Source organism: Nothoprocta perdicaria, unplaced genomic scaffold (assembly GCF_003342845.1).
Source record: "Nothoprocta perdicaria isolate Ctin4 unplaced genomic scaffold, notPer1 scaffold_5, whole genome shotgun sequence".
Lineage (NCBI taxonomy): Eukaryota > Metazoa > Chordata > Aves > Tinamiformes > Tinamidae > Nothoprocta > Nothoprocta perdicaria.
This window is the reverse complement of record NW_020455754.1, coordinates 3,776,537-3,796,087: the sequence shown is the minus strand read 5'-3', so window position 1 is coordinate 3,796,087 and position 19,551 is coordinate 3,776,537. Positions and strand designations below refer to the sequence as shown.

Below are 19,551 nucleotides of genomic sequence, written 5' to 3'. Positions count from 1 at the left end.
AATTAATAAGCTAATTAAATACTCAGGTGTGAGAACAAGGAACTTCCAACTGTGTAAACAGAGGTCAGGCTACGGCTTCTTTCTTAGATAATTGGAAGGGATCCAGCCCTCCCAGCAGGGCCCCCCAGTCAGGACCTTGCAAAACCACCAGCCACTGCTGTTCTTCTCTCGAACTTCAAATAAAGTCCCTTCTTTAAAGCTGTTGGTCTCCTCATCGCCTTCAAAATCTGCCACTGCCACATAGAGGGCTTCCTTGGAGATGTCCGGATTGGAGAAGGGGACAGAGGTCCTCTCCTTGGCTTCCCCTCTCTCTACCGGCTTGGATATTACCTTTGGGACTAAGCTGCTTTTCACTTTGGCTTCGTCCTGGCTTATCGCAGACAGGAACGGTTTGGCTTTTGGTGGAACCAGCATGGGCCGGCCCGGGACAGCAGAGGACCTGATCTCAGGTGCTTCCCGCCCTGGGGTCTTCAGCTCTGGCGTGGGGCCGGAGGCAGGACATGCTGCTTTCTTTGGGGGCGGGGGTCTACGCGGCGGTACGACGGGCCGCTGAGGCGGGGGCTCCCTGGGACCTGGGTAGTCACTCTTTGGCTCTGGGTGCRCTGCCTTTGCTGGCCCCAGAGGACATTTGGGCAGGGCCTCCTTTGCGATGTGACTGTCCAGTTTAGGCAGGGCTTTGCTCTCCACACTTGGTCTCTCCTGAAACCTTCCAGAAGTCTCCGAGRGGACCGTGGTATTACTGAAAGAGTTTTCACTGGCAGCAGTGTCCTGCTCAGAGGGTTTCTCTTGGCACTTCGCAGGTCTGAGCTTGCTTCGCAGGCTACAAATGTCCAGTTTATCGTCAGTTGGAGGTGGGTCAGCACGAGGGGCTGCAGTAGGTTTTGGCCTAATCTGGGGTCTTGATTTCAAGAAAGGATTCTGGCTAAATGTTTCAGGTTTGTCTTCCAACGGCTCAGCTTTTGGCTTGGTTGGCTTGACAATAGGTCGGAGATTTGGCTTCTTCACTTCCTTGGCTGACACCTTGTGTCCACATTCCAGTCCCATTTCGTTTTTCAGCTGGAACAGTTTGCCCTTCTCTGTTTTCAGCTCTGGCTTCTTACTGTCCTTGGGGGCTGCTGACTGCTTCGGAGGGATCATGGGCAAAATCATGCCTGGAGGCTTGGGAGGAGGTCTCTGCCTTTCCATTAACTCGCCTTCCGATTTAATGATTGATTCTTTCCTAGGGGGCAGGCTGGGTTTCTCCTCCACATCACGGTCCGAGATCTCCTCATACCCAGAGGTGAAGGCCATGTCCGCACTCTCAGCAGCCTCCTTCCCCTTCCATTCTCTGGCCCACTTCATACCACAGTCCATACCATTTGGTGGAGCCTCTGGCAAAGGTCTGCATGGTCCAGTGGCTTCTTCATTGGCACTGCTTTCCACTGTGGCATCGGAAACACGGAGCTGGGCCATCTCATTGGGCAATGGAGCCAGGAAGTTTGGCCTGGATGCATTGCTTGTTTTCTTGTATTTATCRATAAATGTAGCAGGAGCCCAGCCTTCCTTCTCCTCAATCTGAATGTACCACCAGCCACTCAGGTTCTTCTCAATAACCTGCAGTAGGAAAGGAAGCCTTAGACACACAGGCATCAGCCCTCTCTGTACAAAAGGGGATACTCAGTATCTCTGAAAGAAGATGGCTGTTAACACTAGGCCTTGGTGCTTTTGCCTCCYTCAACTTGGTGTCCAAATTCCACGTAGCCACAGAGAAAGCCAGCACAAAAGCTTTTCACAGAGCTGCTACTACCAACTTAGCCTGCAAAGTGCCCAGCTGGCACCCTGGCGCTGTTAAAGATGCCTGCTAGGAGAGGGGACCCAGGAGCTGGGACCATGTCAGGGCACGGGCAGCTCACTGAAGCAATGACACGATCACATCAGACACAAATGCCTGGGAGAGCTTCGCTGAGCTGACACAATCTGGCCCGGAGAGCCAGGACAGGCTCGGCCAGGACACAACTCTCCCAAGTACTTGTGGTGGCCACTGAGYGGCACTGTTGGAGCAGGCAAACCACAGTATTCCTGCACGGATGTGCAAACCTCCGGCCTCCCTCTGCTCCAGAAATGGGACTTGGATCAGCTCTCCACTGAGAAGAGGTGACTGGGGCAGCAATAAAGGAAAAGCTTTCTAAGAGAGAGGCAACTTCCAGGTGGAAAAGCTTAACTAGATCTACAACTCGGATTCTGACAGAAAAACTGGGTATGCTAGTTAAGCAATTCCATGAGGGCTTTTAATTTTAGAACAGCCCTAAGAAAGACAAAGCACCATCTCTACCTCCATTTGTGATGAGGTTTTAATTTCCGTTAGCTCAGTCACACTTGGGAGACAAGAGGCTGCCAGGAGCACCAGAGGCTGCAACGCCTCATGAGCTCATATGGATTTCTCTTCTGCTCTAGGTGAGCCCTGGGATGCTGGCAGCCTGCAGAGCAGTAACACGCATCACCATGTTCATTTTCCACTCAGAATCTAGTGGTGGTTTCTTTCCTGCCCAAAACAGGATCCCAGGATCAATGTGAGTCATGAGTGCTGCTCTCCAGTGAAAGATATGTGAGAAGGGAAGATGATAGTCTCACCTCTACTTTCATTCCTGCCTGGAAGCTGATGCCATCTGGAATGGTGGTCTGGAAGTCAGCTATGGTGTAATATTCCTCTTCCACTTGAGGAGGGACAGGAGGCTTAGGCAGGTTTAAACCACGTGGCTATGACAATGAAAACCAAAACTCATCAAAGTGTTTCTACAGACGGTGCAACACAAAGTACACATAGACAAACAGCCTGCGGAGAAGCAAGCTAGCAGAGGCAGGCCTGGGTGGTCAGTATTCTCACAAATACAAACTGCCAAACCATTTCCCGAATGAAAAGGGAATTGCCCAGGTTGCCAGAGATGTCACTAACAGCAAAGCTACCCTGCCCAGGAGGAGGGAGCTGGCCTGCAACCCTCCATTGGCAAGTTAGCCTTGCAGGACAAACTGACCAAGGTTCAACTAAAGATCAGCTGCCAACAGAGGAGTCCTATTATGGCAGGAAGGTCATGCTCTAACCCCAGGTACAGGTGAAGAGCCCAAGCTGAGAATAACCAGAGACCAGAGCTCTTTTTCAATGTTTCTCTACATCTCCCTCCAYTACTGCTTTCTTCCTATTTCTGCCGGCAAGTGGAATATAAGACCAAAGACATTGTTTAAGATCTGTCTAACTCAGTCTTTCATCTCCCACAGRGACTGTGGGATGCTTTGAGAAGATCAAGCATGGGGCGATCATGCACCATAGCACTGCTCTGTGGGTCTCCCTCTGGGAGGGCTCAAGATATACTTACTATGGTCAGATCTCTGCGAGGAGGCGGTCTCTGCCTCATCTTCGGAGACTCTGTGGGAGAAAAATTTCAGATGCTGTTGAGGTTCTAGTTGTGGATTCTGTGCACGTTCCCCAAAGGCACACGGAAGAGGAAAGAATCCATGCTTAAAGGCTGCCCTTCCCAGGATGGCACAGAGAAAGCCTGGGAAGCTAGCCAGACCAGGGACGTGTCTGCCTGGTACCTATAGTGACATGGGCCAGATTTTGAGAGCAGCTCTCTGGAGCAGAAGGCAATTTTGGAGCAACAGGTGCCACTGGGAAAGGAGGATGTGGTGACCAAGTGATCTTGCTTTTTCACTGCAGACCTAACCCAAAAGCCTGGCTCTACCAGTCAGGTTCAAATGCCTCAGCTCCTGAGAGGAGTGTCTGGAGTCCAATGTGCAGCCTGGGAGGTGGGCAGTGTCCAGTGCATCCAGAGAGCCCTGCAGATTCTGGGGCAGCACTGCTCACTAGCCCTGCTTGCCAACACCACGTCAGAGCTTCCTGCAAAGCTCACCGTGCCTGCAAGCATTTCGGCTCCYTCACACCCAGCGACGTTGCCCAAAAGCCCATAAGAAGGCCAGCACAGAAATCCCAGTCACCCCAAGTGGCCACTTACTGCGTCGAATGTCAGCATTAGGCAGGGGACGGCTGTCAAATCTCCCATCTCTCTGGCTGGCAAGTCCATCCTTCTCTCGGCTTGCCACGTTCTGCTGCCGGGAGATGCCATCCAGATCCAAGGCACAGGAATGAGTGGAGGCRCCTGACCCCAGCTTCTGTGAAAACATCTCTCCATTCCCCTTTTTGAGATAGGAGGCCGGGGCCCAGCCTTCTTGGCCCTGGTACCTGTGACAGTAATAACAGGAGCATTACTGTGCTGGACCCTCAGCATTTCTCCAGCCTTGCATCCCRACTCAGGGGCCACTAGGCCTTTCCAGAAGGATGTTTCCACTGTGCTCCAGCGGAGCTGGGCCTAAAGGATCTCCTTGGACCCAGCATTCAGGACAAGCATTGACCAGAAGCCAGTCACCACGTGATGTGGGTGAAATGAGCTTGCTTGGGCTCAGGCCGTTTCSGTCATGTGGGCACCTGGAGAGCTCCAGCAATGACTCATGCTCCCATGCAAGCCAGCTGCAGCCAGCGGGCCTGGGGCCGGGAAAGCCAGGAGATGATCCCTGGTTTCCTTTTCACCTCAGCAATGGCAGAGGTTCAGGAATGAACCACACTGGCAGAGTAAACAGAGGGAAAAACTAGAGGGTTGCTGCTGTGCTTTATGTACCTGCTCTTTGGASAAAACACAAGCATTCAGCTTGCAGAGCCTGTCAGCCTGGATCCCTTCCCTGCTCTGAACCTGCACTGAGTTCAGGGGAATAACCAACCCTGTGATGTGATTGAAAAACCACATCCGCGGAGTCTGCGTGCCGTGCTGGAGGGTCTCGCGCCAGCATCGGGAAAACTCTCCCCRCTGGCCAGGTTAGAGCCATTTTGCTCAGATGGCACCAGCTGCTGAGCTTGTAATTGCCTTTAGAGCTCTCATGGCAGTTCTCCTAGGTTTCGAAAGTCAATGGACATTTTTCTGGGGCCTTACTGCTGCCAAGACCTCAGGTTCAGTGTAAGGTTAAGAAAATCATGGCATGTCCTTCCACCCTGCTCAGCTCAGTCCATTTGCTAGACCGCAGACAAGAGAAAATGAGCTTCCAGTAGAAAACAAGCATCTGCGTGGGATGACCAGGCATCCTTGGCTCAACACCCGGCCGACCTGGCCCGGACGATGGCCCTTCTCCACAGAAGCTTCCTATAGCAAAGCCTGCCAGTTCAGCCAGCCTCGGGGACGTTCACTCTCTCCCAACACATGATGTAACACTGATGTTCCCACCTTGCTTCCCTCTGCACTGCCAGGACACGTGATGCTGGGACACAGTGACACYTCCCCAACACAGGAATGAGGGAGGGTTTCAAGATATTTTAACACATCTAAGTTGGGCTGAAGCCCTGAATTGGAGCTAGCTTTAGCCAGCAGCGATGCAGAGAACTCAGTTCTGGTCTCTGCCCTTCTCTCTATCCTAGACTTTGGTTTAAACTACACCTCTCTCACCCACACCGGGTCTCTGCTTTGTCCTGGGGAGAGCAAAGGGTAAGGATAGTACCTGATTTTCCACCAGCCCTCCAAGTTCTTCTGGATCACCACCACCACAGCCCCTTTGTCCAGGTTCATTTCATCCTGGTCTCTTGCGATATATGGGTAAATAACCGTGTACTTCTCCTCTGTTGGAAAGAAAGATCAGTTTCATGGATACATTCTTTTATGGAAATCTGGGCTCAGTCCAATAATGGTTCAGTGCTTTATACAGACAGTAATTCCTGTTGTGATGTGGGTGCAAACACAAAAATACAGACCATTTGAAGAGAAATGCCAGTGAGATGTATTTCAAAACAAACCCAAACACACTTTGAAATATAAGCTTTGGTGAACTAGCTTGGTCCAAAGAAAACTGTTTAAAGCAGTTCCCTCTTCTCCTTTAAGGCTGTCTCTCATACCTAAAGCCCCCAAATGCACACAGCCATTCACAACCTTGAATCCATTCCTACAGCCCTGTACTGTACAAACAAGTCAGGGCTCCTTTCAAAAGTTCTTACAGGAACAAATGCAGCAGTTGCAAGTAGCTTGTATGTATGTGTGGGGAGAAAGCTGAAACTCCAGCCCCTGCACCCAAAACAGACAGGCCTCAAAGAGTTAGAAGGAGCTGCCAGTAGAGGAAACAGATGGACACAAGTGGGTCTGATGGAAAGTGGAGGAGCACACACGGCACAAGTGATACAAGCASAGTCCATCCCATGCAAAGCAAACACACATGCAGACAACAAGGCTGCAAGCACAGAACAAGGCAGCTAAACAAGTCTCCACAGAGTCCACCTTGACCCCATCCACTGGTGTACAAGTCCCCAAGAGTCCGACGGCGGCCAACGTGCCTGGGTAGAGACCAGTATCTCCATGGGACTGGGAAGAGCGTGTTGGGAAAGCAGTAGGACAAAAGAGGACATAAGGAGGCAGCACTTCAGATCTGAGAGACCACAGGGCTGACGCCGGAGAGGGCACAGGGAGAGCGCTCTCCTGGCCCCCTTCCSATGCTGAACCCCTTCCTCCCACCTCCATCTCCCCAGGCCCAGGGCCTGAGCTGGTTACAGCTCTGCTGTGAGCATATGGCCATCAAGGGGAAGATGTGTTCTCCAGGGGTGTTTTGGATTTACTGTAAGCAAAGTTTGCAATCTGGTTATTCTCATCATAGGAGTCTAAGCATGCTCTTTGGAGGTGGTGCATGTAGCCCCTCTGTGGGGAGCAGAAAGGCCAGCAGTTAAACCAGACACCTTCCAGCTGCCCCACTCCTGGTACAACACTCAAGCAGAGTACTGGAAAGGCAAGGCCGTGGTGGGCATATTTTACTTAAAAACCTGACCTCACAGCATTTAGTGGTTTGCCCTTCCCAGAGCTCAGTCCCTATAAGATTGAACAGGACCAAACATCCTGCAAGAAGCTCACTGCATAAAGAGGCTGGAGTAATTTTCTCCAGCTGCCTCCTACCTTCATCAGGCAGCATAGAGAATTCGTCCTGGACACCATCCTGMGCTTCCAGACAGGTCGCTGGCACCCAGCCTTGCTCTTCTGATGTGCTCACAAACCACCAGCCTGAGAAGAGAACAAGAGGCATTTTAGCTGAGGGCACCCACCCTGCTCAACCAGCCCCAAACGGCCTCCCTCTCTACAACCCACGAGTCCGCTCAGCTTCGTCCCTTCCTTGTTGTTGGCACAGGAGGCTAGGGTGACCTCAAAGCAACAGAGCCAAGCGCTATCCAACAGGGAGCACACACAGYAGCGGCAGAGAATTGCAGCTGAATGAGACCTACAGGTAGGGTTCCCTCCAAACCATCTCTAAAAACACAAGGAGAACTGAAAGACTCCAGCCATCTCATTTGCTTTGCTTTTCTTTCACCGTTCATTCTCCCTCAGTAGGGGTCACCAAGCCCAGTCTAATTAGCAGAGATGAATAAACTGTCTGCAAATCGATAACCGATTCCTGCTGTGCTCCTGTCTTCTTTACCTTTGTGAAAACAGCAAATTTTTAAAAGCTGAGAGCAAATGCAAGATTCAAAGACAAATGCTCTCAGTGGAAACCTAGCCAGCTCCACAGAGGCCACGAGCAATTCTGGGCCACCCTGAGTGTCCAATCAAAATAAACACACTCTTCTCAGTTATTAAATGCACAAGCTATTTTTATTTTTAGGGAAAAAAATAAAGATGTTCCTGCAAGAATCTCTATAGAGAATCATTTAGAAAGACAACTAGACTGTCAAAGAGGGAATCTGCAGCTACTGGCATGCAAGTGAAAATCATGACTGATATGTGGTAAATAAATTATTTGCCATACCTTTTGAACTGCCTCTGCTAATAGTTTTCACTTGCTTTTACTTTCACATTCTCAGTGTAGCTGCTGGTTCAATTAATCCTCTTGGAACTGGGTTTCCACGATGTTAAAATCTATTTTTGTGATCTATTTTTAAATCTACTAAGCAATTCCTATTAATTTCAGTGAATAAATTCCCCTTTCCAATGAACTCAGAAAGCTGGACCCATGATGTGATGTGAATGCTTGGCAGCAGTTAGGACGGAGCCTAAGTTTTAAGCTCTCCAGCAGCTCAGCTGACATTCCCCCCACCATGGCCGAGCACAACGATCGCTTTCATGGAGCTGCTGCACAACCATGGCCAGGTGACAATAAAACAAGCCTGAGAGTTGTGGGAATGGCTTTTGTGCCCAGGAGCCACTGGCTGAGTTTCTGAGTAGGAAGCAGCATGAGGTGGAACTCCAGAAGCTGGACGGCGCCTGGTGCTCAGCACGCTGGATGATCACAGCCTTCCTTTAGAGACAGTCCCAAAGTCTTGTCCAATTCATACAGAAGCCTCCTTGGCCTGCCGAAGACAACCATCCAAGGACATCCCATTGAGGTGCCTGGAGGCTGYTTTGATTAAGTTTGACAGTCAGTAGGAACTGACTGTCAGTTCTTATGGTGACAGTCCAGGATTGCTATTCCTGTCCCTGCTCTGTGACACAGTATAGATTCAAAGCCCTTTGCCAAGCCAGAGCCTCTGTACCTGATTCGTTCTTCTCAATGATATCCACCACCTGGCCCACGCACAAGCTGATCTCGGAGCTCTCCTGCTTCTGGTAGTCCGCCACCACGACATACTGCTCCAGCACCAAGGGATCGACCGACGCAGAATCAGCTCCTGCACAGGGGGAACAAGAACCGACCCGCGTGCCGGGGTCACCACCAGCTCACAAGAGTGCTGGTCACTGCCTCCTAGCACCTGCTGACCTGCAAGCAGCTCCAGGACACCCTGGGGACCCAGCGTGAGACATGTGAGCCACAGACTTGGGCAGAGTGATGAGTGGAGAGACCAACCAAGCAGCCAGGTGAGATCAGTACAGCCAGGTGAGGCCTTCAACTTGCTGCCCACCTTCTGCTCACAGAGCTGTCCAAGCATTCCCACCACCACCAGAGATGCAGAGCCGCCTGGTCCCTGCTGCTGGCGGCTTGGGGCACTCTCTTACATGGGTAGACACCAGATGAGGAGCTGCCCCATCACACTGAGCAGCTTATACCTCCACTCAACACACACGGTCTGCAGCCGGCTTCTCCAGTCACAGCTGGAGAGTTTGGACACCACAGGTGGACGGGCACGTGCRGGACAATGCAGCAGCCCCTGTCATCATTGCTCTTAAATATTTCCGATATTTAAGATATCCTTCTCTATCCTGCCACCTTCTCACATCTTGCTAATATACTTCGCTGTCCCAGATGTTTGACCCCACTAACTGCTCAGCTCTTTCTGCTGCTTCTCACACAGAGATTCTCAATTTGACATCAGAAAAGTAACCAGCTGAAGGAAAAAAATCAGGGAGGGGACAAGAGGCAAACAGACAGGATGCACTGGCAGCAAACCAATCATTAAGGCATTAAGGCAAAAAAAATAATAATAAAAAAACCATTCAGGTCTGAGAGCTCCTGAACAAGGGAGATACAGCACTAGGGCTGTCCTGGTGCAGTGCTCAGCAAGGCTCGAGGTGGCACTACAGGCTAAGGCAAGGGGACCTGCCACCGCCTGGATGCAGACTCCATCCTCTGCCGGTGACAGAACAAGAGAGGGTGAAGAACTGCAGGGTGTTGCTAATTTACTTTTCCAAGCACGTTTTAATTTAGAAGAGTGCCCAGGGTACAGATCTGTCTCATTTGCTTGGCATTCCTTACAATGGTAGTTCTGGAACAGACRCTTCAGGTCAAATCCATCTCCACCTGAGTTTGTCCCCATACCCTGACCACAGCCACCCTCAGAGGTTTGCACTACGTTATGTGCAGGAAGACTGCAGCGTCACAGAGCTTTGCAGGCCCATGTGAGCAGATGCCACATGTGCTCAGGGCTGAGCAGCTCTTAATCCAAACTCTTCAGCCCCACTGAGCAGCCTTATGCTAAAAGAGCCACAAGGCATCTAGTCAGCTCAGAGCACAAGCACCACTTGCCCTATCTGCCTGCAAAAGCTTCTGGAGAGCAAAAAGATGCCAKAAACTCCTGAACATTACTCCTCATTCACTCATGGTCTTGGTTTTAACCTCTGACCCAACACTTTGTCTGACAGCTTCAAAACCTGTGAGATGGCGATGCTATTACACTTCCCAGTTCTCCCAGGAGTGGTAAGAAGTAATTAAAACTTGCCAAGTGCTTTGGAAATAGGGTAGCGTTAATTATTACAGCACAAGTGATACAACAGAATCACAGGCCTGATGATCAGGAATCAGCTCCTGGAGACAAGTGCTGCTACACTGCAAGAGGACACAATACAACGGTTGCCCCACCATATAAGTGGTCTTAACCTGACCAAAGATCCTTTCTATGGAGGAATCTATTGCAGGGAACAATCCTACCATGACCATAATGASGGGCTAGTAGAGATGGACAAGATCTAACAGGTCTTCAGCAATGCTAGGATGCTCTGCTTCCCTACAGAGATATGTTCCTATGCCCAAGGTCATTTCAAATTGGTTCTGAGAAGGAAAGGCCACAACAAAAGCTTACAAGAATGATGTATTTTTAAGGGCAGTCTTATTTAAAGAAACAAGAGGTGAACTGTCTATCTCATTCTACTATAAACAGTTCTCTGCATAGGTGCAGGTGCAGAGGTTCTATTACCAGTAATGAAAGCTTTCTCCATGCCAAAAGCTAAAGGTGGGATGCCAGACAAAATTAAAATKTAAAATTCACCCTCTAATGCCAATAGAGGATGCTAGCAATTTGGGCACTATCTGTTAGACTAGTTCAATTAAAGGTTTGTACTTTAAAATGATCAGAGCATCTACCCAGCCACTGAGAGAAGAATACCAGTAATAGGAAGAGAGAAGTACATTCCTTTCTCTAGCTATAGTTCTCCCTAGCTATAATTATGCCCATTGCTCTGAGGCTATTTGCAGTTTTAGCATGCAATTCCGGACCTTCCAAAATACCTTTTAAACCAGCAAGAGTAGTAGTAAAACGAGCTTGCAGGAAGAAGTAGGAGTTAATTTCAGGAATGACTTTACCTGGCTCAATCATCCCCAACCACAAAAACACAAGGTCGAGTTAACAATAAAACATCCTATTCGTGGACAGAACGAGTCTCTTAAAAATAGGAGTGGTGTCAACTTAACCAYCTAAGAAGAGAGCACCCGAAGTGCTGTGGCTGGGCAGGAGTGGACAGTTTGTGGCCCATAGGAGAGGGCGTGTTTTGCAGCTGTAGCCAGGAACACAAGGGTTGTRTATCCTGAGCACCATCCCACACATTTGTGACACTAACACGTGGCCTAAGGAAGGGCTGGTCATGGAGCCAGGTCACCACTGAAGGCCTTGGATGGACTTGCAGGGCTGAGCTTGTCACTGCAGCAAAGAGCAAGGGGAGGTGGAGGTRCCCCCAGCTTTGCTGCCTGCCCGAGCTCTGTCCCCAGCCTCTCACATGAAGCAGGCAGAGATGCTGGGCTGAAGCTTTGCAAACCCTCTCCTCTCTTCAGGGATTTTATCAGAGCTGGGAAAGAAGAATCAAATGGAAATATCACTCATCCATRGAGTTTTTAAAAAGTTCTCCTAGAGCAATCCTAGGATACGAGTGCTGGGCTTTGCCTTGCTTGTCTCTTTCTAGGCTGAGTACTGTTTTTTTAGGGGTCTGAGGGCACGTTATATAACAGAGCAAGAATGGATAAGGCCACTTAAGGAATCATCTAAAATAAGACCGGTAAGGGAATGTTGGAGCCCCTCCACCAGCCTGCTTGAGCAGTTCAACACAAATATAAACTATCAGATAGTTTGRGGTTCTCATGCACACGGCAGTGCTGCAGTGCACACTATGAATCTCCATGTATCAAGAAGTGCTTTCTGAACTGCAAAAGGGAGAGCAAATGGAAAAACTCAAGCCAGTCTTGAGGCCTGACATGAGGATTACTTTTAGACATACCTAAATCAGTGGCCAAGTTGGACTTCAGAGTCCCGAAGTCCCATTATCCACCCTCCCTGCAAGCTGCAGGTTGTGCAGAGCCAAGCACAGGAGGGCTTGGACCCACGCCGCAGGCTCAGAGACTTTGCAGGATTGCAAATATTGGTAGGAAATAGATTTTATTTCCAGTGCTCCCTGACTCACACGGGGCATGTCCCTGCCTTGGGCCGTCCTCACTGCAGCAAACGTCACTTGAATCCTCCTGGTCAGCAAGCAGGGCTCAGGACAGGCAACACTAACCCCCTTAGCATTTAACATCCCCATGTTTGCGCACAGCTCATTTCTAAGCTGTGCTTGCTCCTGCCAAGAGCTCAGGAACGTTTGTTCTTTCCAGGGCTGTTCTAAAGAACAGCTCACCCCCTTTTCTGGCAAGGCTGGGAGAAATCAGCAATTGGGAAACAAATCTAGCTATTATTGCTCACTAGCTAACTCCTCTCCTCGGGGAGATCATACGTTAAGAGAGCCTCTTTTGTGTCTTGCTGCATATTTCCTATCTCAGAGCAAGCCTGGCTTGAGAAGCAAGGGATAATCAGGGACTTCTTCAAGATAGAAGAGGATTCAAAGTGATGGGAGCAGAACCAAAGGTCGTTTCTGCTGCCAGGGAATGCAAGACAGTGCGAGGAGTCTCTGAACACACCTGGCACAAAGCATCAGCTATCTGTAATGCTATTGCACACAAATATCTTGCCCTGATGGCTACTACACATAAGCTAGGAGCCAAAAAAGGGAATTGTGGTGTCACAGGCAAAGCAGAGCATCCTCCCTGCCAGGGCCAGCTTGGAAGTTGCCCAAGAAACTCTCCATGTTCCCTCTCTCTTAATGATGCCAAGCAAAAAGCTTCCCAAAGGGCATTTTCTCCTTCACCTCAGCAACTTAACGGTGTCACTTATAAACCGGCTGTCCTAATAGAATTGGGCAACAAAAGGCAGAGAGAAGCTACCCATAAACCTGCTTGGCTAAGGGGACCGTGGGAGGTGGAGGACAGAGTGATGCTGCATACACAAAACACACAAAACCCCCTCTTTCTCTAACAGGGTTCATAAGTTGAAATCTTATATTGAAGAATTCAGCTATACAGCAAAAACTTTCTCCCTGCTCTGCTCAGCCCTTCAGCCCTAGAGAGCTCTCCTTTGCTCTCACCTAATGTAAGTGGACTGGGTTCAAAGAGATCTAAAGATATTCTGCTCTCATAAGGAAATCCAGTACCTTACTCACCAGATGTTGGTACTGAGCCATCACACAAGAGAAGCTTTCAGACAAAGGGGATCATAACTTTTTTTTTTTAAGCTTCAATTTTATCAAAAGACAGAAGAAAGAAAGAAAAAAAAAATCACAGCCTGCTTTTGTCCCTCCATATCCTTCTCTCTGCTTCCAAGCACATTTGCACTGAAAGCAGCAACTCAACGTGAAGCAAAACCTTTAAAAATTCTCATCTGAGAAAGCTGTTTCAAGTCCCATCATTTCAGTATGAGAAAGCTAAYACAAAACTCATTGCCCACGCCTGCAAATGGCTCCTCAGAACTACAAAGCTATCACCACAAGATCTGGTTTTGACAGACACATCTTGCAGCAGACAAACCTCGGGCAGAAAGTGCTGTCCAAGGGTCTTAGCCGTACTGCTAGTCATACTTAACCATTCCTGATAGCCAATTAGGAGATCACTCAGTTGGTATGTGTCCATGAGAGCAGAGCAAAACCAGGAGCCACTGGTATGCTTTTCATACYCATCCCAGAACCAATTTCACTTCAGAGGCTGGGACACCCTAAGTTCCTCAAGGAGATATGCTCTTCCAATCCAACAGAGAAGGAASAAAAGTAGTATTAAGCCTCCGAATCTCCTCTGTACCTTTTTTTTTCTGTACAAGATGATTCCACTCATCTACAAGTACTTTTCTTATGTAATTTACCCTTCCCAAAGGTCTCACTCTATTTTATAGTTTCTGCAAATACAGTATGTGAAAGTCACCTTTCCTAATCCATAGATTGAAGGTTCTTCTCCTCTCATGTTTTTGGGAACCTCAGATTTGGGAACCTTTAAACTTACCAGCTAAGGGATCTTGCAGGCCTTGTCTTCAGTAGAAGGGATAGTGCATCCCAGACCCTGCCCTCCACCCAATATGTGCAATCATGGTATGATCACAAAGCAGAAAGTATCRCACAACCGCGACACTTTCAGCTTCATGCTGTTTATCATACAGCTCGGACCTTCCTCCAGTCTTGAGGGTAACATGAAATTTTGCAGCCTCCAATTTCTGGCTGAAGACCAAAGACCTGCCCTTTGCCCTGGACCTGTAAAATAGCCCCCAAGCTYGGAGCTGAGCTGAACTAACAGGGAGCAAGGAGCTGGCTCACAACGCTCAGCCAAGCGGCAGTCCCAAAGCCCACCAGACCTTCTCTCAGCTCAGCACTACTTCCCCGCGTCCACCAGCAACCAAGGAAAGCTACAGGGGATGTGACAGCTTCTTGCAAGGGATTTGGCCCACCCAAAAAGCGCAGGTGTCACCCAGGTGAAAGGCAAAGCAAGAGCAAGGCCCAGGTAGCGCGCTGCCGTTACTACCTCTCTGAAGGAAAGAAGCCGTTCTCTGGATAAACCCTGATGAAGGAACAAAATGACGGGAGAGAAAGCATGAGGAGGGAAGGAGACAAAGATAGAAGAGCCAGCAATGCCAGGAACAATTAGATTAAAAAATAAACATGAGGCCCAGCACAGCTTGATGAGCTGCACACTGCCTTCCCTCCCCTCCCGGGACACCCTGCTGCTGCAGGAACCAGCAAAAAGCCCCAGCTTCTTCTCTCTTCAGCATGAAGCAGGGGAGAAGCACTAGCTAGCCAAGGCTGAGACACTGAACAGGCTGCAAGGAAACCCAGAGAGGCCGGGGCACCTGGACAGGTGCCCTTCTGCTTGTTCTTGCTCCCTCCCATGGGCTTTACTTGGAAGGAGGCAGCAATAAAAGGGAGTAAATCCCCACAAATGCAGGGTAAGCTCCACACAACACCACATCCCGATGCTTCAGGGCCTGAGGCTTTTGCTCCAATGGGGAACACAGTGGGATGCATGGCTGGGTCCTCCCCGGCCAGGCTCCCGCACCCGCTCCAGCAGCAGTGACCGAGGTCATGAGCAAAAGAGAGGAGCTGATGAATCAACAGGAGCAAAAAAAAAGAGTCCTTACCAGACTTCTTCTTTCCAATGGGTTCTCTGAAAAAGAGAAAAAAATAGATCAGCGGTGGGAAAGGGGAAGTTGGGTTCTCATGAATGGCCAAGGCAACGTGGTGCAGCAGTTCAGCTCGGCTCCCAGGAAAGCAYACCCGGCTTTGTCCCAGCTCAGCACGTGAGCTTCCTCACGCAAGTTAAATTTCCCATGGATGGCATGAGGCATCACCAGCCCTACAAAGATCCTACCTCGGTGCCTTCCATTTAACAATTTAACAAATTCATCTTTCATAGGCTGAGGCTTCATTCTTGGTCTGGCAACAGTGGCTTGGTCTGACATCCATGACTTACACTGGGCCAGTTGGAACAGACAGGTGGAGAGGGATGACCTGACACAAGATTCAGGAGTGAGAGAAGCCCTGAAATCCAGCACTGTCATCACAGATCACAGCCACCTCAGAAATGTCCACCACTTTGAACACTGATRAAGAGCTTTTCTGCTTCCTGGAGCTCCCTCAGGGACAGTGCTGGGATGGGAAACAGTGGAGGAAGGGGCAAGTCTTTATGCCCAAAACACAACAACCAAATGGAGAGTGTTGTGGGGACACCCCAGGGTTGTGCAGCAGAAAAGATGACCTTCAGGACAGAGGAAGAAGGAGACATGGGCAGTATGAGATGCTAATAAGGCAACTTCAGCACAAGCCCTTTTGGCTAAGGACGGGATGGGGAGCATGATGGCTGCTGACATGGGTTAGTCATCAGAGGTCCTGTTTTCCTTCTCTGGTGGCCTCAAACCCAGGCTACACGCACAATGCAATATGGCATTTCAAGATTAATAAAGCAAACAATAAACCCAGGAAAGAGCATGGGCCAAGACAAGCCTTAAAAAAATTTCAAGAATACTGCCAGTAAATCAAGACATTCAGCCAGCCTGAATCTGAAACAAATGCACCAGCACTGTATCAGCTTCAATCACCGCTGCCCATGTTTCTGCAAAAGTCCTCTCAACGTATTTCCAGAACTAGCCACGGCAGCCTTGAAAGGCTGCCCCAATGGGCTCCCTGTTCACTTCTGGGGGAAGTGCTGCCTTCCTTACTCCTCAAATTTACATGTGGGACAGAGCCAGACCATCTAGACAAGGTGAGATGCTCTTGTACCAGGACACACACATCAATCTTTGTCACCTGAAGCAAGAATACAGAGCACAGAGTAGGTAGTGGAGCTTCCAAGCAGGACCACATTTCACCTGGTGATACAGGGACCTTCCTCAAGCTGGGAGCTGCTGATCCCTGCTAGGAAAAGTGGCCGTGTTAGCCCAAGAGCTGCTGTGCACAAATGGAGCCCTCCTTTTCTAATGAACTCCACTTGCAAAACAATTCCCATCCACTTCCACTTGTTTTCAGGCCAAACAGTGAAATCCCTCCATGCTCAGCAAGAAAGCAAGCCAAAGCTGGGTTCCACTTTGTCCTCTTTCAAGCATAGCTGCTTCTTCGGAACATAATTGCTGCAGACATTTCATTCCCTTAGAGCAATGGGGTCATGTAGGGCTTCTGCTGCCTTCACAGACACTGATTCATCCCAGCAACATGTTCCTGGTCTGCCAGGTGCAGGCAGAGCTGATGCTGCCGCTCCAGCACTCCCTGTCCAGCCCAGGCTCGGGAAGATCAGCAGGACCATGCAAAGAGGGAGCCATGGACAGAGAAAACCCACCAAACTACTAAGTGTGGCAGGACTRCCTGGTGCTGTGGCCTGAAGCCACACTGAGGGGCTCTGTCTGCCCATTTCCTGGCCTTTGGAAAGGCCAGGTTTACCTCAACATCCCACCTGGGGCTGCAGAGACGAGCTGGAGGTAGGACAAGCTGCTCACCCTTCCACACACAGTGCCCCACTAAGAGACAACCTTCCYCGCTGTTCACACAACCTGCATGACAAACTCACTGCCTAGGCCCACTAGCATCCCCCAGAACTTCTTTGGCCCTCTCAAGAGTTAACTGCTTTTGCTAGCAGTGCATTATGCTGCCTGTCCCCCTTTCTCTTTCCTTTCATAAACCTCTAGACCTCGATTATGGAGCTGCAAATATAATTAAATGAAACGCAGTCAAGAGCAGAAGCAAATGGGAGATTGTACCTAGAAACTGAACATTTATTCATTAAGGGCAGAGACCAGGGAATTGTGCAGAGACCACCTAGTGTCATGCCCTTGGTGAAGAGAATGACAGAGGAATCCACCAGACAGGGTGTCCCAAAGATGTCTCCAAACAAAGGTAAAACTGCAGAGCTAAATTAGGCTGATTTATTTATCAATAAGCTCTTATAAACTCGGTCCTGCTCCAGCTGGCCCTCTGTCCATCCACACTGCTTCGCCCTGCATCCACCTGCAGCAGCCTGCTGCCAAGAAGCAGTAATTGCTGGTGACGCAAGTGCAAAGGGAAGAAAAGTCAGTCCAGATAATCAYGACGGAGAAAAGCAGGTGGGCAACGCAAGCCCTCTCTGATGGGAGGATTCTGATGGAAAGAACTGTAATTTTTCCCCTTGCCAGCTGCAAAATGTATTAACGTAACTCATCCCCGTTTCCTTCCACCGGCTGTGCTGTCTGGGTGAGGGGGCAAGGCACGAGCTGCAATTTCACTTTGCTGCTGGGATGTTCTTGGCAGAAATACAAAGAGCTGCAGGTCTGGACACCAGCAGCTCCAGCCCACCACCTCAGAGGGGACGAGAGCCCAGACAAGACAGGAAACAGCAATAAACTCCCGGCAGCATCTCCTCCCTCCTCCGTTCCCCATGGACCAGGGAAAGGCTCTGCCTGCAGAGCCTCCCAAAATCAGGCGCTGGAGTCAAAGGAAAAGGAAAGGCCCATCTGCTTTCTGCCGAGAAACTCATTTAGCTCTCACCTGCACAATGATCAGACTGCACTGCAGAACCAAGGCTCATTCACCATAGGGCACCGCTAGGTATGGTATTAGTTGGGTATTGTGGACACAGTTCAGTGTCTTTCAGGCATCTAGTAATTCGGGTGAAAATAACTCCCAAGTAGAGAAATTTTTGGATATTTTTATGTCATTCTTTTAGGGAAAAAATGTTGGRTTTCTCAAGTATCTTATTCTGTGCATTAGACGGTACCTCTTCAGATTCAGCAATGGAAAAGAGCGCAGAGATGGGGAGCACAAGGCTGCAGTGCCAGCACCTGAGGTGACGAGTCCAGAACAAGCAGAACAATATTCTTAACAATATGTGGGCAAACTGCAAGATGAGTATTCATCAGGCTTGGAGATGTTTAGTCTTAGCAAAGGTCTTAGTAGACCTTTGTTAAGACTCCTTAGAGTCTTAGCTACTAAGTTTGTGCAAGCAAGACAGGCATCTGGGTTACAACATATCTCTTGCTTAGAAGACCTGCTGGGCTAAGCCCAGTGCTCCACAGCACACTGAGTAGGGCCCCTGTGTGTCTTGTGTGCTTGCCCCTACATCTAACACTGAAAAGCTGTCTAAGCTGAACGCTTTCGGCTCAAGAGGCTACCCTGTTTAGATGGAAAATCAAATATCCTGTCAATGMAAGGAGCTCTCACTTGAGCTTTCCGTATCTTTGCACAGTGGTATCAGATATTTATCTCTGCGGTCGTCTAGGAAAGACAGTTCTCAGCTGAGAGCCAGGGAGACCAGTATTCTGGAGCTGAGATCTAGTCTGAGCTGCTGGTGACTCTGCACGTAGGCTCCAGCAGAACTGCAAAACAAACAGTTCATTATACAAGCTAATAATTTGTCTGAATAGCAGAGACGCAGYTCAAAAACCACAAGCCAACAAGCGTCCCTATCCAAACCAACAACTATCAATTCAGGGATCTCTAGTTTATCAGCAAATCTGCTGGAATGGTTTCCTCTACAGGGCAGCCACTCTATCCTGCTTCAGGCACCTGAGTATCTCCATTTCCAGAAAATCCCCTGCCACCAAGCTYGGGATTTTGTGCCCATATTATCTTCCAAACACAGGGAAGGACAAAGAAAACTTCCGCAATGGCTGTGACTTTGCATTACTAATTCATTGGAATAAGGTAAAGGAAGAGATTTGTTCCCTGTTGCAACAGTGGAAACCTGCATCGGTTTAGCATCCTTTCCTGCTGCTTTGGACAAAACTCAAATCCTAGTTTTACCTGCCAGTATCACAGCCCCAGGTAGAACCTTTCAGTCCCACCACGTGGCAATCAGACCACATCGGGCCTCGTTCTCATTTTGGCCCAGCTCTCCCTTCCCTGATTTATGGGGCCGGGGAGCGCCTGCAGTCCCTGTCCGGCTGCGTGCTGGAAGGAATCCATTCCCGCCCCACCATTCCCACTCCCACCTAATGGCACTTCCCCACAGCRTCGTTATTCACAGCATAATGAAGAGCTGCCAACGTTGCTGCAGGCAGGATCTCGTTAGCAGCACGTGCTTCCCTCATCTGCTCTGGACACCGTTCGTTTCCATGCA

At 49.4% G+C, this 19,551-nt stretch overlaps 1 protein-coding gene across 1 annotated transcript in view; it reads right to left on the bottom strand.

Annotated features, from left to right (window-relative positions):
* The window catches only part of SH3PXD2B (SH3 and PX domains 2B), a 62,644-nt gene continuing 43,093 nt past the window's right edge, over window positions 1-19,551 (bottom strand). The window contains exons 7-15 of the mRNA XM_026047504.1: window positions 15,110-15,135; window positions 8,516-8,650; window positions 6,948-7,052; window positions 6,282-6,365; window positions 5,515-5,632; window positions 3,987-4,213; window positions 3,351-3,400; window positions 2,611-2,736; window positions 1-1,593 (exon numbers count right to left, since the gene is read on the bottom strand). Coding sequence (XP_025903289.1) covers window positions 70-1,593; window positions 2,611-2,736; window positions 3,351-3,400; window positions 3,987-4,213; window positions 5,515-5,632; window positions 6,282-6,365; window positions 6,948-7,052; window positions 8,516-8,650; window positions 15,110-15,135 — 2,395 coding nt within the window. The 3' untranslated portion in view covers window positions 1-69. The remainder of the gene's footprint in view (window positions 1,594-2,610; window positions 2,737-3,350; window positions 3,401-3,986; window positions 4,214-5,514; window positions 5,633-6,281; window positions 6,366-6,947; window positions 7,053-8,515; window positions 8,651-15,109; window positions 15,136-19,551) is intronic.